We start from the raw sequence: 20889 nt of genomic DNA on the forward strand, positions 1-20889 counted from the left end.
TGTGTGTCCTTTTTAAGGGCCTCTCCCCCTTCCATTTATTTTTTATTAACACTCCTGTCAAAATGTGACAAATTTGTGTGGTTCATACAGTTTTTCAATTTTGATGTCAGCTGTGTTCCCCCCCCCCTTCCTTTCTGTTTTTCCCTCCCCACCAGGGTCCACCGGCAGGAAGATCTACAGATCTGCCAACTCTGAGTGAGTTAATAACTCGCTCTTAGCACTTTGAATTTAAAGGATGATGTAAGTGAGGAGCTTCCAGCCAAATCCAACATGGGCGCAAACACCTCCAGCAAGTCACCACCATTTGATGAGAACGAAGACGGTAAGAACACTGTGTGGTGATTGAAATACTTTGTTCAGTAAGACACTGGGAGAGAGAGAGGTGCCTGAGAAATCCTACATTGCAGCTCCTTTTAAAGCACTTCCTCTCCGTCACGGGCCAGGCAGCACAGATATCTCAATTTGTGTCATTGTTGTTAATCCCCCTTTGGGGAACTAAATGAATATCTGGTTTGGGTGGTAATTTAGTTTGCAGCATGAAGCTCTTTCGGACTTTAAAATGGTAAAATATCATTATTTAAGAGGAGCAAAATTCAAAAGAACTTGGGTAGTATTTCAGAGTCATTCCAAGGACTCGAAACATTATGCCTATTTTCAGGTGCTTTCTCTCCACCACCCCCACCTCTGCCACGAATGACTCCATTAGTCCTTAAGGAGGTGGAAAAATATGTCGCAGGGCTGAAATAGGGGTTTTTGGTCTAATCACAGTTCTGCCCTCTCCCTTTAGCATTTTCCATCCAGAGCAAGGGCCTTCTCTGTAGTGGTGCCCATCTTGTGGAATGACCTCCCATCAGATGTCAAAGGAATAAACATTATATAGACATTTGAAGGCAGCTGTGTATTGAGAAGCTTCTAATGTGTGAAGTTCTGTTGTGTTTTTGGATATTCTGTTGGAAGCCACCCAGAGAGGCTGGGACAACCCAGGCAGATGGGCGGGGTACAAAAAACAAATTGTTGTTGCTGTTAAATTGATGCCAGAGCTATCACAAGGCAAACTCAACCCTATGACACTCACTCCTGCAACACCTCCTTATTCCAGGGTTTTTTCACTTTTGCATGGCTCCTATATATTTTGGAATTATAAAGATATATTTATACAGTGGTACCTCGGGTTACATACGCTTCAGGTTACACACTCCGCTAACCCAGAAATAGTACCTCAGGTTAAGAACTTTGCTTCAGGATGAGAACAGAAATTGTGCTCTGGTGGCACGGCAGCAGCGGGAGGCCCCATTAGCTAAAGTGGTGCTTCAGGTTAAGAACAGTTTCAGGTTAAGAACGGACCTCCGGAACGAATTAAGTACTTAACCCGAGGTACCACTGTATAAAGATATATTTATAATTTTATACAATGGGATTGCAGAACTTTGTTGTTGTTTTTCCTTGTGCCAGATGTCTGGGACCTGAACAGTTCCTGCCCCTTGGAAAAAAGAGGCTTTTAAACTGTCTCCTTTGAGCAATGCTCTTTTTCAGTACAAGTTCTGGCGCTACAAGACCCCTCCTTCTGCCAACAGCTTTGGAGCCGGTCACTCTTCACAACAAAGTCACAGCTGACACAGCAGGTTTCCCCTCTGTCTGATTTAAAGGGGAGCGATGCTTAGGGGGGAGTCTGCACAACCCAGGCAAGCTGTGCTCACCTAAGAGGCACTTTTGTAGCAACTCATGAAATGAGATGCAACTGAAAGGTCAGGGCAGTGAAGTAGATCCACTTTGGCACAGAGTTCTGCAAAGTAGCACGTATCATGCTCTCCTGTACTTCGGTTCGGGGTTTTGCGTCCTGCAGGGCCCCCATGTAGCTGAGGCTCTGTTCCAAAACTTGCTCCCTCACTGCACTGGACAATTGGGCTTTGTTTAGGCCAAAGACTCCCTCGTGCCTTTGGTCAGTCCATGTCCTCATGGAATCCCAGGACTTAATCTGAGTTGCAGTTCACCACAGATTAGAGCCAGTTCTTATCTTGAGGGTTCAGCCCTGGAACATGTGAGGTGATAACTGAGTGTCTTTAACCATGCTCAGATTGGTTTTGCTACACGGCCAACACGCATACTTCTGATATTGAGGAAAAGTTATTCAAAGGAAGCCCTGGTATCTTAGGTCTGAGAAATTAACCACAAATGGAATTGTTTCATAATGTCATTTTGTGATCATTGAATGCAAGGTTGGAGTTGCCTGTGATGCCCAGAGCATTCGAGGATTAAACACATAACACACACACACAAGCAGGGAACTGGGGGCTCCATCACAATATGGGAAATGGTATTGGTATGACTTTGGCGTAGGAAACTTTGCGTGCCTCTGTGTGTGCATTGTCATATGTGATTAATGCCAAGCATGTGTTTTGCTGGGCAACCTTCATGCCAGAAAGCCCTGACTGGTGCTCAGCACCTACACTGTGTGCACAGGGCAAAATACACACACCAACATTTATGAAGGCACATGCTAATTTGGAAGTAATATCTGTCTTTGAAATGTGTCACAGGTAAAGATACTAATTTTATGGTGTCTTGCCTGTCTCAAGAGTGTGTGTACTGTATATACGTATAATGTATGGAGTGAAGCAGAAGAGCAAGGAAAGTGTAGATCAAAGGACCCATCTTCTCTAGCCAGGAAAAAAGAAACTAAAGCCCTTCTTATGGTGCCTGCAGTGCACTTAAATGCTGTTCCTTCTGAAAGTACAGCAATTTGTTCCAGTAGTGTATTCTTCTCTAATCTCCCAAATCATTTTGTTCTGATTCTGTAATAATCATTGCAGCCAATTTCCTCTCCATGAACCTAAGACCAAATTTCATTCATTTAAAAAAAATAATAATTCTGATCCTCAGTGCACTCCGCAAGCATGGATATTTCAAGCATGGAACTGCTGGCACAAATTATTTGATGATTAGGTTGATTGTGTACTTAGGAAATTTATGGTGATGCCCTCTGAATGTCATAATTTCCATTACTGCATGCCGTACTGCTGGACCCTGTGTTAAATGCTGAGTAAGTGCGTGGACAACAATTCCCTCCATATTTGGCTAGAGTGACTGTGGGCTTTGTTTCAAAATTAATAGTGCTATTGTTTGGGTTTTTTGGTTTTGTGTATGCATGCATTAAAGTAATTGAAAACCATGATGGGGCAATGCCACCCTGAAATTATCCTGGGAACTGCAAATTATATTCTTGTGCATGCAAGCATTTTGTATTGGCATCTGTTGTAAAGCAGTCTCTGGTGCAGTCTCAGCAGTATTGATAGATGTTTTTGTTTTGCACTTTTCTGAGAGGAGTGGGAAACCTGAGGAGGAAATTCTGTAGTCTTATGGTACACCCTCTCCGTCTTAGTCAGATACGGTACCCATAGACTTATAGGGTGTCTGTGTGCATAAACACTAGTAACTGATGAGTTTGAGAAACACAGGCATACTGAAAAAACATGGGAAGAATCCACGTTTGAAAGTGGATTGAAAGTGGTTTGATTGGGGTGGTTTGATTGGGGCATCGGCACCACTTCTCATGGCACACAAATATTTATTTCATACTGGTCAATATGTTGTGCAGGGATTTAGGGGATCTTAGCTGATTGGTAGTGCATCTGCCTTGCATGCAGCAGGTCCCAGTTTCAATTCCCAGCATCTCACGTAGGAAGATGTCCCCCTGCCTAAAACCCTGGAGAGCCACTGTCACTCAGAGTAGACAATATTGAGTTGGATGAACCAATAGTCTTGACTCCTTAGAATGGCAGCTACGTATGTTCTGGCAAAGCAAAGATTCAAGAAAAACCCTGCACAGCCTTTCTAAAAGAGGCGGAAGTGGGATGAACAGGCACACCATGAGCAGGTATTCCCCCATTCATGCTGCTTTAAGCTCTGTGGAAAAAGAGGCTCCAGAGTGTTAGGATTGGTGGACTGGAGGCAAGCTAATGCTTCAACCAGCAGTCAAGCAAGGATAGGCAGTCTTCAATGTCACTCAGACTCAGGAAACCAGACCAGAGTAGATAACATTACAGAGCCTTATCGGGACACTGTAGATCTTTGTTTCACCTGAATCTCACTGGGTTGAAAGCTGCTATACCACCCTATAGATTAGCTTAGTTTTGTTTGTAGTATTTATATACCACTTCATATACCCAGAGTTGGCCCTAAGCAATAGTAAAATGCAAAATACATTTAAAAAAATGAGCAAAACAATACAAATATAAAATATCATAGAATCATAGAGTTGGAAGGGACCCTGAGGATCATCTAGTCCAACCCCCAGCAAAGCAGGAATATGGACCCATATGGGGATCAAACCCATAACCTTGGTGATAATAGCACCACACTCTAACCAACTGCATGTTCATCCAAAGAAAAAGTTGTATCATACAGCACACCCTGTCTAAACAGTATGAACCCTAGTAGACACCCAAAGGCCAGCCATCAATGCTCTCCAAATGCCTGCATGTGATGGTGCTGCAATGCAGCAGAGATCAGACCAGGAGTTCCTTCCACCTCCAAATTACCACTATGGTGCAGGGTTAAGGTGCTTGGGCTTTGCTGCTGCAGCCCCCTGGTTAAGGTTCCTTCCACAGTGTGCTAGTCCTTTGATGGTGAGAAACCTTTGTTGATAAATCTGCCACCTGCAGGGCTTTCTCAAGTCTTTTCTTCAAGCTTGTAACTTGGATACAGACTATCTTCTTCTTCTTAAAACAAAGCCTTAAGAAGCTGGAAACTTCTCAGCAACACTGGGTAGTGCTCCCAAGATGAAGATGTAAAAAATTAAGACACCACTATTTTCAAGGGAATCCATTACATTGTAGGGAAGTGTGAGACAATGAGGGAAATCCATAATGTTAGGCGAGGCAGCAATCTTGTGTGGGTAAGATGATCTTCCTTTAAAATATTTCACATTTAAGCAACCACATTATGCCTTTTGTGATCTGTGACCCATGCAGCAACAGTATTCAAGATTAATCTGCTGCCTAGACACCATCAATCTTACAGGAGAGGTCTTTTCCCGTGAAAGGGGCCAGCTTTTGAAGCCTCACGGCTGTCTTTAGGGTTCTTCAAGGAATCATAAAACAGACCCAAGTTGGCACTTCTACTGATAAACAGCATCTTTATGATGCCTGAAAGTGGTTGCTTCCTGATCAATAAAAGGGGCTGCTTGATCATGGGCGTTTATTCCTGGAAATGTGTGCAGAAACTAAATACTGAATAGAGCCACAAACTCCAGTCTGAAAATGGACTAACTGAGCCTCCCCTCTTCCCCTGATTCACCACCATCCCAAAACTTGTATTTGGACCATTCTGCAACAAGCTTCACTGTATCCTATTTACCCTTCCCTGTTTATTCCCATCTTTTCCCCTTCAAGCTTCCTCCTTTTCAGCCTGCATTTAGTTCTGGTTTGGACCAAAACTTTGTGTCTCCTCTACCTGCAGCTTTCACCTTTAATCAGAGCAGGAGTCTTCTCTTGGTTCTCATTTCATTCTGAAGTACAGGTAGCTCACAACTTATGCACGTTTAACTTGTGCTCATTCAGCTTTATGCACTTGGAATAATGATGATGATGATGATGGGGGTGGGCATCCAGGAAAAAGACTTTGGCAATCCTTTGTGCCATTGAACCCAATGTGTTCTGACTATACGCGAACCTGCCTGGGTTTTGAGATCTTCAGGGGAGGCGCTCTTCTTCAGGTCCCCCTACCTTCACAAGCATGATTGGTAGAGATGCAGGAAAGGGACTTCTCAGTGGCTGCTCCCAGACTTTGGAACTCCCTAGAAAAGCTAGACTGGCTCCTTCCTGGTTGTCCCTCTACTAGTAGATGAATTGACTTGAGGAATTGATTCTTTTTAATTAAAGGGTTGGTGCCATGCTGTTTTTATTGTAATTATGGGTATCTTTTAAACAGATTTTATATATGTATATAGTTTTGATTCTATTAATGCTTAATTATATTTAAATAATTGCTTTTGATATGTTTTTTGCAGTTCTTGTTTTTATCTGTAAGCTGCCTTGAGTCCCATCAGACTCAAAAGGAAAAAGGAAAAAGGCAGAGTAATAACAATAACAATATTTTCAGCCAAGAGATACTGACTCATAGCCACCCTTTGGGTCATAATCCCAAAGTATTAGAGAATGCCACCCTTGGATGCATTACAGTAAAATGCAGCCATCAGGGCTTGGTATATGGCACAAGCCCTCTTGCTTCTGTCCCAAGGTGATTCTGCCACTTGTCCTTGCAGTAGCTGTCCATCTGTAGTTTAGGCAGTGAAGTTTAGGAATTAATTCACTTAGGGTAAGTAATGTTGCTAGTGCTCTGTGATTCTGTGCACTTTGGGCTTGTGGGTGAAAGGTGTACTGACAAACAGCATCTAATCTAATATAACAATTGTTTTATACTCATTTCCAGTTAGGAAAACAGGAGCACAGAAGTGGCGTGTTGATTGGTGCATTTGCTGCCAGCATTTTTGCTGCAACACTGATTTTCCAAGTCCTGTTTTTCCTTTGGCTGTTAGCTTAGCCTTAAAGCAACAAGGAACACATCAGGTTTGGGTAGCTAAATAATAACAACGTCCTAGTAAAAGATGCTTCTGTTGAATTTGCCAGCACCTTTTCTTCTTTCTGCATATTGGCATGGCAAGTCATTATCAGTAAACATTTATCACTTATGTCACTGCTGGTGTTCAGGTTACAGTATCAAGGGATTCATTATTCATGTCGTTTGGACCAGTGCATTGAAGGTATGTCTCTTAACAACAAAAGCTAACAAAAGAATACATTTCGGGCAGAGCCTCAAATTTAATTAACTCACTTTCTCCTCTCTGAACTCGCCCATCTCTAGAAAAACAACGATGATTAGATGAATTTTAGCAAGCGACTTTTCAAGATGGACTCCGTCACTATATTAGGAGATGGTCAGTGAGTCATGGGCATAGCCAGAATTTATTTAAGAGAGGCAGACTTTATATGGGGAGAGGGGAGGCAGAACCGAGTTATCTGTGACACAATTAATCAGTTAGTTAAGTATTTGTACGGAGTGTTGGGATAGGAATGGGAAGATCTGGACTCAAATCCCTGTTCATCTATGAAGCATGGCCCTGCTATTGTTATTAGAGTAGAAGAAGGGTAGTATGCAATTGGTTTTAAAAAGAGAATAAAAGAATGATGCATTGGAATAGCACCATTTCCTTCAACTTGCTTGGGGCAGGCTATGTGTGGTTGCTCTGTTTCATTGTCACAAAAACAGAGGGGAATTACTTGCCCAAGGCCACTCAAGAGGACAGATTTGTAGTGGTTAAATAATCTGACCTCTGCTCAATATTTAAAGCCAACGCCCTGCTGTTTTAACCAGTGGTTATTCTTACAATGGCCAGCCAGATGCCTATGTGAAACCCCAAAGCAAGACCTGAGCAAAAGAGCATTCTCCTCTCTTGTGATTCCCAGCAGCTGGCATTCAGAGGCATACTGCCTTCAACAGTGATGGCAGAACATAGCCATTGATACTGGTACCCATTGATAGCCTTATCCTTCATGAATTTGTCTAATCCTCATTTAAGGTCATCCAAGGTGGTGGCTATCACTAACCTGTGAGGAAGTGAAATTCATAGTTGTGTGAAGAAGTACTTTCTTTTGCTTGTCCTGATGCATCCAACATTCAGTGAACTTCCATGAAGTTCATTGAATGGCTTTGGGCAAGTCACTTGCTGCAGGTTGTTAGGAAGATAAAATGGGATGATACCATGTACCACAATAATTTTGCTTGCCAATTGGGGTGGGGAGGTGGGGGCATGGCAAGCAAATGCAATTACTTAAATATTGTTATTCAGAAGTGTTCAAGAGGAGTGCTCAACATTATCTAAGGGTATATAATGTGTCAATAAGATATTGTAAGCAAGTTGTTGGCAATAGGTTTTTGTTTGTGTGTGTGTGTTTTAAAAAAAACTTACTGCATTTTTCCTGGAAAGGATAAATACTGATTAAATGGGGCGGGGGAATACGGGCTGGCATTTTGATGCTATAAATGTTGTGTGGATGCTGCAAAAAACTGCATGCATGAGGAGCAGCCACCCTAAGATAAACATATTTCTGGAAGTGTCCAGTGAGAAATAAAGTGGAGAAAAAATGAACAATTGCATCTCAACTCTAGACGTACTGCTATCCAAACTGTTAAAATCATCATCATCATCACCATCATTTTCATCCCAAATGCTGATCTGTAGATTTTTCCACACAGATCCAAGCTACTTAAACTGGCAAAACATTTGTAGAATGGGGTCATATTGCAAGAGCAAAAGACTTATATCCTCTTAGATTTTGTAAGAAAAGACACAATCACTTCATCAAGAGCCCTTGCAAAGTGCATTAATGTTCAAGTCCCATTGGAAATGATGATGCTACATGGTAAAGGTACAGCAAACTAATTTATACAGGGCTGAAAATGGCAAAGGGGACTTGCCCCATAGTTGTGAATTTAGCTGTGATACACACACACACACTGTTTCTGGCCTGCATAATTAAGGAAATGCAATTTATACGGAAATATCTGATTCTAATTACTTGCCAAAAGTAATTTATCTCACTATTGACAGGTTAAGCTCTTCAATATTTGGGGTTTTTTGCCATTAATTGAACTCTTCAAATACATTTCCACAATAATTATAGCAGCGGCAATTACCTGATTTCCAGAGGCAATTAAAGGACACCTCCAGGAAGTTGGTGTGTTCCCCATCTTGTCAGGCACCTGCCTGACATTTGCTTCTAAAGCCAAGGTTATGTTTGTCTCTGGAAGGTCTGTTCTGTGGTTGTCAGCTCTAGAAGCAAGCAAGTGCTGTTGTAGATTGCAGTGGACACATAGTGAATACATGTGGGTACACAGTGGTGTAGGGTGTCCAGGCAGAGATTCTGCAGCAGCAAGGAAAGGACTAGGCGATGGAACCAACAACTGAGGCAGTAGTATGGATGGAGGTGCCACCAAGCCTCAGAGTCTAGAAGTTGCTTTAATGTTGTGGAGTGTCTTAAAACAAGGATTCTCCGGCTCCAAGTGCCACTATGTTTCACCATGCAGATGCTATAGGGGTGATATGGCGGCAGGATTCAAGAGAAAGACCAGTAGGGTTCACTCAAGCATGCAACATACTATTTTTAATTAGTTATTTAAACACAATAAAAGCATATTCATCCCATTTTTTGGCCCCACTAAGGGCTCCACATATATAATTGCATCAGCAATCCTTACAACAGCCATGTAAGGCAGGCCAGGGTTATTATTCCTGCATTGCAGATGTGGGCTAATGCCTTGCTGACAGTCATCAAGAGAATTTTGGGGGTGCTGAAATTTGAACTGCAGGCTTCCCAGCTCATTCTTTTTGCAACTTCCCAGTGCCAGCTCTGCAAATAAGCAGAGAAAATTGCTGATGTGTGCTCTGTCTCCCTGACTGTTCCCAGAATGTGTCTTCATTGGACCAGCTTTATATTACGCCAGTCACTCTTCCTAATCACTATGACCTATCCATCTATCTCCCTGCCCTTTGTGATTATAGTCATTGCTGGATATCAATATGCCTTTGTTTCTTTTCTCAGTCTGCTTCCTTGACCAACTTTAAAATACACTGTGAGCCTATGAGGTCTTTCCCTTTTAATTTGCTTATCCCAATATCAATCTAGCCACAGAAACCTATTATTTGCAGCTTAAGGAGTCAGTGATCCCATTTGTGGTCATTCTTGACTTCCAGTGGTGAGATCAAAATAAAGACCTGGAAAAACAGGGGTTCATTTTCTATGGGACCAGGCCAGCATTTGGAATTATTCTTTGCTATTTGATTTTCCAAAGTCTTTAGAAGCAGCTTTGTTGGTGTGGCTGTATCTGTGACCAAACTTCCAAAATAACTTGGCTAGTGATTCATAAGGGCTTAGTAACCAGCAGTTAATGCGTAATAGCTACATTGTTAATAGTTCAATCCTATGTGTTTTTACTTGGAAGTAAGTGCAAGTGTGAGACTTACTCCACAAGGAAATGTTTATAGGGTTACCACCTAAGGCCATTTTCACTCAAGAGGCTTGTGCATGTTGCTCTGTGAAACTGAAATTGTCCTGCATGCTCAATCACACCACAAATGCCTTTGTTCTGAACATGCAATGAGCCTACTGCTCTGAAATATATTACTAATGTCTGACGCTATGTCTGGACTAGAATCTGCCTGGATGGTTTCTACCTGTATACTTGTTACAAGATCGGTGTAGATTCTGATAGACAAGTAGCTGTGATCACTAAGTTACTCTAGCCTGTAGAAAATGACTGAGGGACAAATTCATGTGATACAGAACATCTGTACTTTTGCTGCTGAAGTTGCGGGTGGCAATCAGGATTCTGCTGGTATGTCAGGCTTCTCCACTGCCTAACAGTAGATAAACTAGTTGAGTTGGTACTGGAGGTTACAGGAGGTTACTTGAACTGGGGAAGAATGGGCGTGTGTGTGGAATCCTATGCAAGATGCTCTAGAAAGTGATGTAATTTAGCATATTTATTTTACCTGTACTTACTAAACAAAGGTAAAAACTTTGCAACTGTTAGCTTGCCTTTTTTTTTGCAATTGGGAGTCATCCATTCATTGCTACTTTTGAACTTTTGAAATGTGGAATTTTCCATAGAAAAATTAAGCACTGGAAAAGTTTTCAGAAGATTTTCCGTTTTGGGAAATGCTCTACCCCACATCTCTGGGCCCAGCACAGGAATTAGATTTCACATTTTACACTGTTCTAGGTGTTCCAGTTATTGGGTTAATTGCTTAATTGCTTTCCTTGAAACAGATACCTCAAGGGGCTTTACTTGTCCACAAGTAGAAAAACAATGATGGCATTATTTTTCCTTGATATTTACTCAAAGAAGACACAGCTGCTGATTTACAGAAAGGTTAAAAACATAAATGATGTGTCATACCATACTAGCTTGCAAAGTGGCCTCAGTATCCATAGTTGTTGGCACCAGGCATAATAGTCTATAAGTCTGAAATCCCAATATAGTGTAAATACTATCTTCGCCTACAGAACGTCAAAAAGTCCTGTCTTGATAGTTTTCAACAGGCCAAAACTGATAACAGATAAGAAACAGAAGAAAATGTCTCTTTATAACTTTTTAGTTTTGTCTGTTGAAACTAGGCTGCAAGTTTACATGCCACTTGTTCTGCCCAGGAATGCATATACTACATCTTAGATAATGCTACCACCAACTCCTATTGCACAATTTAATCTGCTTGTCCTTCACATGCCCTTGAAACTGAGACTTAGTTCCCAGCAGGTTATACCAGTAATCGTCAACCTTGTCCGACCCAGAACCCAAACATGCATTTGTGGGACCAGTATCTTAAAATAATTCTTACCTAGGGCTTGTCAATCAGAAGGTTGGTGGTTCGAATCCCCGCAATGGGGTGAGCTCCTATTGCTCGGTCCCTGCTCCTGCCAACCTAGCAGTTCGAAAGCACACCAGTGCAAGTAGATAAATAGGCAGATAAATACCTTCCGGTGGGAAGGTAAACGGCGTTTCCGTGCGCTGTTCTGGTTTGCCAGAAGCAGCTTAGACATTCTGGCCACATGACCTGGAAGCTGTCCGCGGACAAATGCTGGCTCCCTTGGCCTACAGAGCGAGATGAGCGCCGCAACCCCAGAGTTGTCTGCGACTGGACTTAATGGCCAGGGGCCCCTTTACCCTTTACCTTTAATGCGGCTGTTGCAACCCACTTGAATTAGGCCGTGACTCAGTAGTGAGTTGCAGCCCACCAGCTGAACACCAGTGGGCTGTACCACTTCAGATATCAGGTGGGAAGTTCCTCCATGAGAAAAAGGCATTCATCGACATAGAAATCTAAATAGAACCCTTCTCCTTTGCATGCATAGTTTAATGGAAGGGATTTTTTTTTGTCCAGGAACCATTTATTCGTATGGGCCTTCATCTGCAGTTGTAGAGATCAGATACACTTAGCGAAACTGAACCACTTCACTAGGAGACAAGTCCCAAGTTATTTGCTTTTCTGTCATCCGCTCTTGTCTAACCATCTAAGCTGTGCTGTCAAGCAACAGAAATTGAGAGAGAATGTAAGTATTCTCAGAGAATTTAGAACAAGGATGGAGAACTGGTAACCCTCCAGATGCTGTTGAACCCCAGCTCTCTTGAACTCCAAAAATAATGGGAACTGGGATCTGACAACAACTGGAGCCCACACCTGTTTTAGGATATTGATTCATCAAGACATTTGAAGCAGGGAGGGACCAGGTACGAGTTTTCTGTCTTCAGTTTAGAGCAGGCATGGCCAAACTTGGCCCTCCAGATGTTTTGGGACTACAGCTCCCATCATCCCTAGCTAACAGGACCAGTGGTCAGGGATGATGGGAATTGTAGTCCCAAAACATCTGGAGGGCCAGGTTTAGCCATGCCTGGTTTAGAGCATAGGAGAGAACTTCTGTTCATTTCCTTATTGCTTTGGAATAGAGGAACTTAAGAACAGTTGAGAGGTGATGCCCTTAGAGGCAGTCTCCAAATTCTCTTTCCATAACTATGGGAATAACAAATAATCTAGTACATTTATATACTGAATATAGTAAATTAGGAAATTTGGGTAACCCCCATTCATATAATAGGGAGAACTATTTTGTGTGTATCAGTTGTTGATTGTAAGAACCCCTAGTTCTGGCCATTCCTATCTTCTAACAAAACTTGTTCAAAGCCATCCAAATTTCCTCTTATTGGCCATGTATGGAATTATGGGGCAGTATTTTTTAAGTGGCTAGCTATAATGTTTTAATACTGTATTGAGGGATATGTGTGGATTTTTAGCAATTTAAACATACATAATTACTTCTTGATGGATATTAGCATGTTGGGAGCTATTTTTAAGACTTACTTTTATCAGCAAATGAGGAGCTTTGGTTGTGCTGTTCCACATGAAAAATGTTTTGCTGCTCATTTGCCGGATCGGGAGAAAGCCCTGCATGCTAGTATCACAAAACATATCCTGCAAGCCTTTGATTTGTATTGACTAGAATGTTACTTCACTTGTCTTCCCGGGCAATTCAGAAAATCTCTGTTTTCCATAACTGTTGTTCATGATGATTTTGTCATTATAAGATGAATTAAGCGTATGGAGATACTTAATTAAATCAATTTCCTCCCAATGTTCACTAGTGAACAGAGGGGCTGACATTATTAAATGTGTGCTGCAGTAGGCAATGGCTAATCCAAGCAAAAGAGAGACAATTTAACCAGTTGCGTGTCGAGGTCCCCAGGGCCACCCCAATAACTCACACATCACAGAGAATTTTTTGTTTAAGATTTTTGGCATAATTTTGGCCACAACTTTATTGAAATACAAATTTGTGAGTGGTTGCTTAGGCATTGGTTGCGACTATCTGCCCACACCATGGGGGACAGACTGACATTCCGCACGATGCAAAAGTCAGAATAGGGGAATACACTCGGGGGTTACGCGGAGCAGGGAACCTGCCCTCACCCCAAATGCAACCAGGAGCTCATTGCTATGGCCCAAGCCCCCTTGACAGAGTGGACAAGCAATAGTTAGCCCCCAATTCCTTTAATGGAATCCCTTGCAGCAGCAGCATTAGAGGGGCAGGTACTCAACCTACCAAGGGCAGGCACTCAACCACTGCCCCTCAACCAACCAAACCATAAACCAATGCCTAACTGCCACCGAGCACTCAAGCTCGCCGCCAACCACTCACAACTGCAGCCCCACCTTCAAACCCACACAACAGAATTTAACCATGTGTCATTTCCCAATGGGGAAAGATGCACACCATTGTCCCTGAAAAGGACGGCCGCCTTGAAGGTGATATCTGGGTGCGCAATCACAGAACCACCATGAGCAATGACTGCTTTCATTGCCACCTTATTAACATGCTTTCTGGCTCCATCAGTGGCGGCTGGACAGCGACTGCCACGCCAGGTGCGTCTCTGCAGCAACTGGGACCAAAAAACTTTCACACCCGGCAAAAACTCTGCCAATTCAGCCAGGTCCTTTTGAACTGTAAAACGTAAAGAACAACTGTCTGTGGCAAGCAGATCATTTCCCCCTAACTGCAGCACGATAGCTGTAGGGGGCCCCTCCGACCTCACATGCTTCCGAACAAGGGGAAGCAATTCGGCCCACAGCATTCCACGCCTGGACAGCCAAGACACTTGCGCGTGTTTAGGAAAGCCAAGACTGAGTCCAATGCAGACTCCCTTGCTCTGATACCGGCCCAGTAGACAATGCTGTGGCCCACAATGCGAACAGCAGCCACACCTAAGAGAAGACAAGCAAATATAAGTATGGGTGATCAACGATGTCTATGCACATATCCACAAAATGCACTGGACTTCCAATGGCCCATGTTCTTAATTCTTTCTACAGACAGTCCCCAGTGAGCTGCTGTAGTGGCGGCACCATTGCGGAAGAATGGGGCGTAACCTGCTGCTTTCAAACCACAAGCTGCAATTGCTTACCGCATCACCTTAGCAAATTGATGCTAGCCAACGGGGCACCATCCTCATGAATAAGGAATGGACCCTCTCCCCGTGATCCAAATACCTGGAGGTATCTTTAATTGGCGAAGGACCCTTATTTCCAGTGGCAGGCACCCTAAGAGTGACACCCCTGCCTAACTGGTCTGTCTTCGAATTCCGGATAAACAGGACCACCTCTGAAGGGGATAGAGTTACGTCCTGCAAAAGCAGTCCCCTTGACTCTCTGCCGCGGGTGAACTCCAATACCACCTCACCTACCCTCGGGGCGCCAAAAAAGGTTAAAGAAAAGGCGGCTGAAAAACGCCGTGCTTCATATTTGAACCAGCAAATGCTCCTCAACTTTGAGCGCATGCTGGTCAGCAAATCAAAAGTTATAGGCTTCCTTACCACAGGGGATAGAGTACCCAGCCTACCACAGCCTTGCGCACCACAAATTTGGCACAAGGGGCTTTATTAAAAAAGGCTTTGCAGAAAAAGGAAATGGCCGCCTGTTGGATCCGGTCCTTGGTGTTAAGAAAGCCAGTATCACAGGGAATCTTGTTCAAAGGGTGCTATATTGTGGGAGGGAGGAATGGCTTCATTTTTTGAGACTCTGTTCAAGGAGCTTCTGGCTGACAGGCTGCATATTGGTGTCAGAACCTGTGACTTGAACAGAATATCCACAGATGTTCCTGATCCACCTGGTTCTTCCTCCTCCCTGTCAAGATTCCTGGTTGCTATTCAAAATCACAACAGTGGGCTCCCTACAGGTCATAAGGAATCAGAATGGAGGCTTGACATTTCAGTTCTATCATAAGTAGGATGGCTGAGAGAGAGACAGAGAGAATGACAGAGGGACACAGAGGTAATCACATGCCATTTGGGTCTTTAGCCTAGCTCTCTCCCATGACTCCAAACTTGGTTCTCAAAAGCTATATACATTAGCAGGTTCCCTCACCAATACCCCCCCCCCCATTCAGTTCATAGATGGTTTAGAATACTTTGTACTGGCTGACTAGGTAGAATAAGCTGTCTTGTTCACTGTATCCTCTGTTCCCTATCACACTTTACAGACATCTTTTCTGAACTGTATTGTCCCTTGTTGCAGGAGGGAGTTTCGGGCAAAAGCAGGTCATACACATGGTCTATTTCCTTCCGCTTCTTAATTGGTTGGAAATGTACAGATGGATGAGGCAAATGTTGTAATTTCAGGCTCTGTCACTTTGGCATTACCTGACAGTTCTGGGGTCACAATCATTAAAGCCGCCGCTGTTAGTAATCCACAGCCTTGAATTGGTGCTTCCAATCAGCCCCCTAATGAGGTTTAAGTGCTATTACGTTTGTGCCCGGTATGACAACTGGACTGCTCTCATTATTATCATTTTTTCACTAATAGTTCTGTGGCTTTAGGCTGCCTGATCTCCATCTGAGGACTTGAGCTAGTATGAGCAGAATTCAAAGATAGTGATTTAGGAATTGCAGCTGCACTGCCTTGCTAGAACCACTTATGAGATTTCAAGAAAGGTGGGTTGGTATCCGATGGCTGCTTAAAATTATTTGGGATAGGGCAGAAAAAGCCGTGTAATGGCACAAGGACATAATGGTAAACCATGTTACAGTGGCACTGTGGGAGCACGGAACCAGAGCAGGAAACAAAAATACAAAAGTTCAGATTTTGAAGCTATTACATTAGTTTGTTATATGTTGATTTAAAACAACAACTAAAAACTAAAATTTTAGGGTGAAGCACAGTTTTGCATGTAAATGTAATCCTGGAATTATCTTGCTTGCACAGATGCTTACCTTGGGCTGCCTTGCCAGATTTATTCAGCCTTAAAAAAAATAAAAATCTAATTTTTAACCAAATGATCTACAGATTCTACTGGGGTTTGTTCCTGCAATTTATATTGCAGGAAATGTTTCCTCTACCATTTTATCTAAATAAAATTCATTTGTAACTTGAAAGTTTATAGTATCCCAATGCAGCAGAACTTAATCCAAAAAGATAACTGTTATTTGGTATTCTTACATGTGGGAAGAGGGGTATGGGAAAAGAGAGCTAAATATGTGGGGGGAAATGGCTCTTTACATTCTGTATACCCTTACCTTAAATAGTAATAAAACAGGATTCCATTTAAAAAATGAGCACTTATTCTATTAGATAGAATCTTATCAGTTTTGAAAAATGTAGAACAACAATATTATTTCAAGCAATAGTGAAGTATATAATGTTTAGACCTGCTTACTAAGGAACAAATGGTTATCCCTGCTGTATTATAATTCTGAAATTGGTTATTTCAAATATTGAATAGCTGAGGCTTTTATTTTTAAAACCTTTATTCTTCTTTACAGTCACCTTCGACCATTTTGAAATTTTGAGAGCCATTGGAAAAGGCAGCTTTGGAAAGGTATGGTTTTTTTTGCAAACAAAACTATCTCTCCATGTGGTGGGGACCGTAGCCATCCACAGATTCTTCTTAAAATAACAAGGTGGACAGCAAGTAAGCAGGTTTTAGATAATATTGCATTGTCAGTGTCTACAAGCTGAGCCTTATCTTTCAGACCGTCAGGAAGAATTAGAGCCTTGTCCCGCATATGCTCAGAATCTTCAAATTATATTACAGGATATTAAACTGTTCATATTGATAAAACCAGAGCTGCTGAATTTATATGTAAACATCCGGTAAAGGGAGACTTTCCACCAGAGCAACTCAGGACACCCTGGCATTGTGCCTCATTTCTCCCTTCTCTTGCACAGTCACAATGCCTTTTGAGGTGTGCGAGCCTAGTTCTTTGAGCCTGGTCCTGTTCAGCCTCTACATTTTTTGCCAAAGGAGAACAGGAAGTGTGCTTAAGATGCCTTTTGTGTGGGATTTTAATGTGATTTTAAGGCTGCTGTGTTCTCATTAGTTCTCATTTTTATGTCAAGATCTGTATCTGGAAGCTATCAGGGCCACTTTGCCCATCAAGAATAGGTATAATGTGACGAAGAAGGCTAAAGAACGGTGAGAGGTGGGTGAGGCCTATGAGAATGGGAGGCAAATCAGTTTGGGAAGACATAGTTCATCAGACCAATTAATAAACGAAGCATTGGACACAGTTTCACCTTAGTCCCACTCATTTACAGTGGTGACATGTCCAGTTAGTTGGTGACTCTTCTCAGCAATGTGCCTGTGTGTTTGTATATGGTGGGGAAGAGCAGGATCTAGAAAAATTAGACGGCAATTTAGCAATGTACATTGTTAAGGTAGGATAAGGTGTATTGCTAAGTTAGGGTAGGATACATGAATGTCCTCAGCACAACACAATGGTACAGTTTGCACCATGTTTCCGCCTTGGTTTGTCCTTGCTAGGTTTGCATAGTCCAGAAGAATGACACCAAGAAAATGTACGCCATGAAATATATGAACAAGCAAAAATGTGTGGAACGGAATGAAGTGAGAAATGTCTTCAAGGAGCTACAGATCATGCAGGGATTGGAACACCCTTTCCTTGTGAATTTGTGGTAAGCTGAGCACCATATTTCCCATTATTTTCCTGGGAGGAGGTTGCCTTCACTTTTCTGGAAACCTGGTTCTGTTTGTTTCACTTTAACCTTATTTACCATTATTGGTTTCCACAATACAGTACTTGTTGCCTGGCTGACCCTTTTTTCTTTTCTTTTCTATGTATAACCTAGTTTTCTTTGAGTGGCCTTTGAGAGAAACAACAGGTCCCTGGACTGCCTGTGGTTTAAACTCGTGTCTTAGGCAGGGCCTGGATAATAGAGCCCCCTGTTCAGCTCCTTTTATAACTGGCTTCGTTCTTCCTGGCTTGAGGCATCGAAGTGCCATGCTGTTTGCCCTTTATTTCTTTCACAGTAAAATAAATAAATGTAGTATTTTGACCCAACAGCAGATGTGTTAGATCTAGGACCATGACTGTTTTGAATAGGAAATATATTTTGGTAGTGCAAAGGAACGTCACTTTTGAAAACAACTACCCGTACCTGGAAAATTTGTGCCTTTGGGGAGAAGGCTTAGATAGAGCCCCCTGCCTATACTGCTGGCTTTCCATTGGTTTCTTGGAGAATATTCCAGTTTATAGTCTCCCATCTGTAGCCTGAAATTATAGTCTCAAGGAATTCCATGTGATCTATACAAGTCTGGAGAAGGGGTTGATGTGGCCCTTTGGCTAGGATCTCCTCACCTGCCCAAAACCTTTGTCATTATTTTCATGTGATAATTTTAGAGAATGTAACAAGCTATCGTTCAGGCTAGCACTAGTTGACAATAGATTCCTAATAAACATTCTGCTTTGCTTTCTGCTGCCCATTTCCCCCATTTCTTTGTGCTTTCTGTGCTATGTGATGCAGCTGATGAGAGCTGGAATCTGGCAAAGATTAGGTTGTGCTGTGCATGAGGCCCAAAAGATGTGCCCATGGACACCAAAAGATTGGTGACTCCTCATTGCAAAGGCTTGTAAAGTAACTGGCCCAAGGACATCCAGTGAGGAACCCTGCCTTCTTTGGCATCTAGCCACACTGCCTGCTACTGGGGACATCGCTGCACCTTTCAGATACCAGTTCCTGCCTTTATCTGTTTCCTCCCTGTCCCCACATGGTGCCACCTGAATAAGGTCAAGTCACCCTGCTGCAGGGCAGACTCTGAAACCAGATCGATATCTTGGGGAAATGTCTGTAACAGTTCTTTCTCTGAGGACACTTGATGGGGGCACAGTTCATTTTCAGCAGCTTGCGTGCCATCAACAACGAAATCAGCACACTTATAAGGCATGTTGATCCTTCCTTTTTTCTTTGATTTAGTGTGTTTCCCCCCTTTCAGTGGCCCTGAAACAGGAAGGATGGAATAAGGTTCTGCTACCAATGGACACTAAACTCGGTTAAGAGCCACAGTAATATTTCAAGTAATGGGGAATTAGATTATTTTGCAATTTTTTATTTTGTTCTCAGGTGGTTTTACCGGTAGAGCATTGGTAAATAACCTCCAGCAAAATCACCCTGTTGCAGGGTAATGGTAATAAAACAGATCTCAGTGTCTTTTCACCAGAGGTACCAAAGTATTAGCTGATAAAGCAAGAAGGTTTTTTTTTTAAATTATACCCTGCTCTTCTGTTTTGACCAAATACATATAAAAGCCAGTAATAAAAATTATTAAAGAATTGTAGAGTTGAAAGGGACCCCAAGGGTCATCTAGTCCAACCTGCTGTGATGCAGAAATCCCAGCTAAATAATCCCTCACAGGTTGTTAAAAACTTCCACAAGGGAAGACCAGCATAAGATATTTAAAAATCCACCATGAAGTTCCTTCTGTAGACAGTGGGTCATTCACTCTAACCTACTCTTTGCTTGATTGACTAGATTTGCTTTCCTAAATACCAGTCATTGCCTATGACTTCATTCATTGGCTAAAAATCAACAACACTGAAAGCAGGAGCAGGCTTGTTTCTCACAAAACAAATCAGCAAAATTGTACCTCAACATTTTTTAAAAAATGAAAGTTGGGAGTGAGGAGTATGCCCCCCCATCTGCTATTCACATTTTTAAGAAGTCACCATACGGCAACTAATGTGCATGGTGTCTTGTCTAATTTGGCCCTTCCTTGCCACGGGGAACAAATAAACCAAAGCAAAACTGGAAATTAATATCAGGGAATTCCAAATACATGTATACCACTACAAAGCAGAACTGTTTCCCAGTCTGGATCAAACAAGAGATGCCCTATTAGGTGGGGATGGGGGCTATTTACCGTATTTTTCGCACGATTGGACGCACCGGACCATAGGACGCGCCTAGTTTTTTTGGGGGGAAATAAAGGAAAAAAATTTTCCCTTTATTTCCCCCCCAAAAGCAGGTCAGGGAAACCGAACCAGGTCGAGGAACAGCGGGATAGTGGCGCTGCGCCTCCCTGCTGTCCCCCGAGCTTGTGGGGCTGGCTGATGTCTGCCTAGCGCGCGGGGCGCTCTGCTTCAGGGCGCCCTACCCGCCGGGCGGCAGGCTGCTATCCGCAGCTTGGGGAGCCTTGTGGGGAACTGCTGCAGGGCTCCCCACGCTGCGGATGTATGCCTGGCGCGAGGGGCGCTCTGCTTCAGGGTGCCCCACCCGCCGGGCGGCAGGCTGCTATCCGCAGCGTGGGGAAGCTTGCGGGGAGCTCCTGCAAGGGTCCCCATGCTGCGGATGTGTTCCCAAAGCGCCGGGAGCTCTGCTTTCAGGGCGCCCGACGCTCCGGGAAGCAGGCTGCTATCCGCAGCCTAGACACGGCTAGCGGAGCGCTAATCCCGAAGCTTGGGGCGTGCGGAGCTCAGCGTGCCCCAAGCTTCTGGGCTAGCGGAGACCTTGCCGGCACCCAGAAGCTTGGGGCGTGCTGAGCTCCGCACGCC

General features: G+C 43.1%; 1 protein-coding gene across 4 annotated transcripts in view; it reads left to right on the top strand.

Moving 5' to 3' along the window:
- The window catches only part of STK32A (serine/threonine kinase 32A), a 77873-nt gene that overhangs the window by 8673 nt on the left and 48311 nt on the right, over positions 1 to 20889 (top strand). For all 4 annotated transcript variants that reach the window (XM_081181037.1, XM_081181039.1, XM_081181038.1 and 1 more), the window contains exons 2-4: positions 156 to 322; positions 16864 to 16919; positions 17865 to 18016. In XM_081181037.1, the coding sequence (XP_081037163.1) occupies positions 271 to 322; positions 16864 to 16919; positions 17865 to 18016 (260 nt within the window). In that variant the 5' untranslated portion in view covers positions 156 to 270. The remainder of the gene's footprint in view (positions 1 to 155; positions 323 to 16863; positions 16920 to 17864; positions 18017 to 20889) is intronic.

This window comes from Podarcis bocagei (assembly GCF_964188305.1).
Source record: "Podarcis bocagei genome assembly, chromosome: 2".
Lineage (NCBI taxonomy): Eukaryota > Metazoa > Chordata > Lepidosauria > Squamata > Lacertidae > Podarcis > Podarcis bocagei.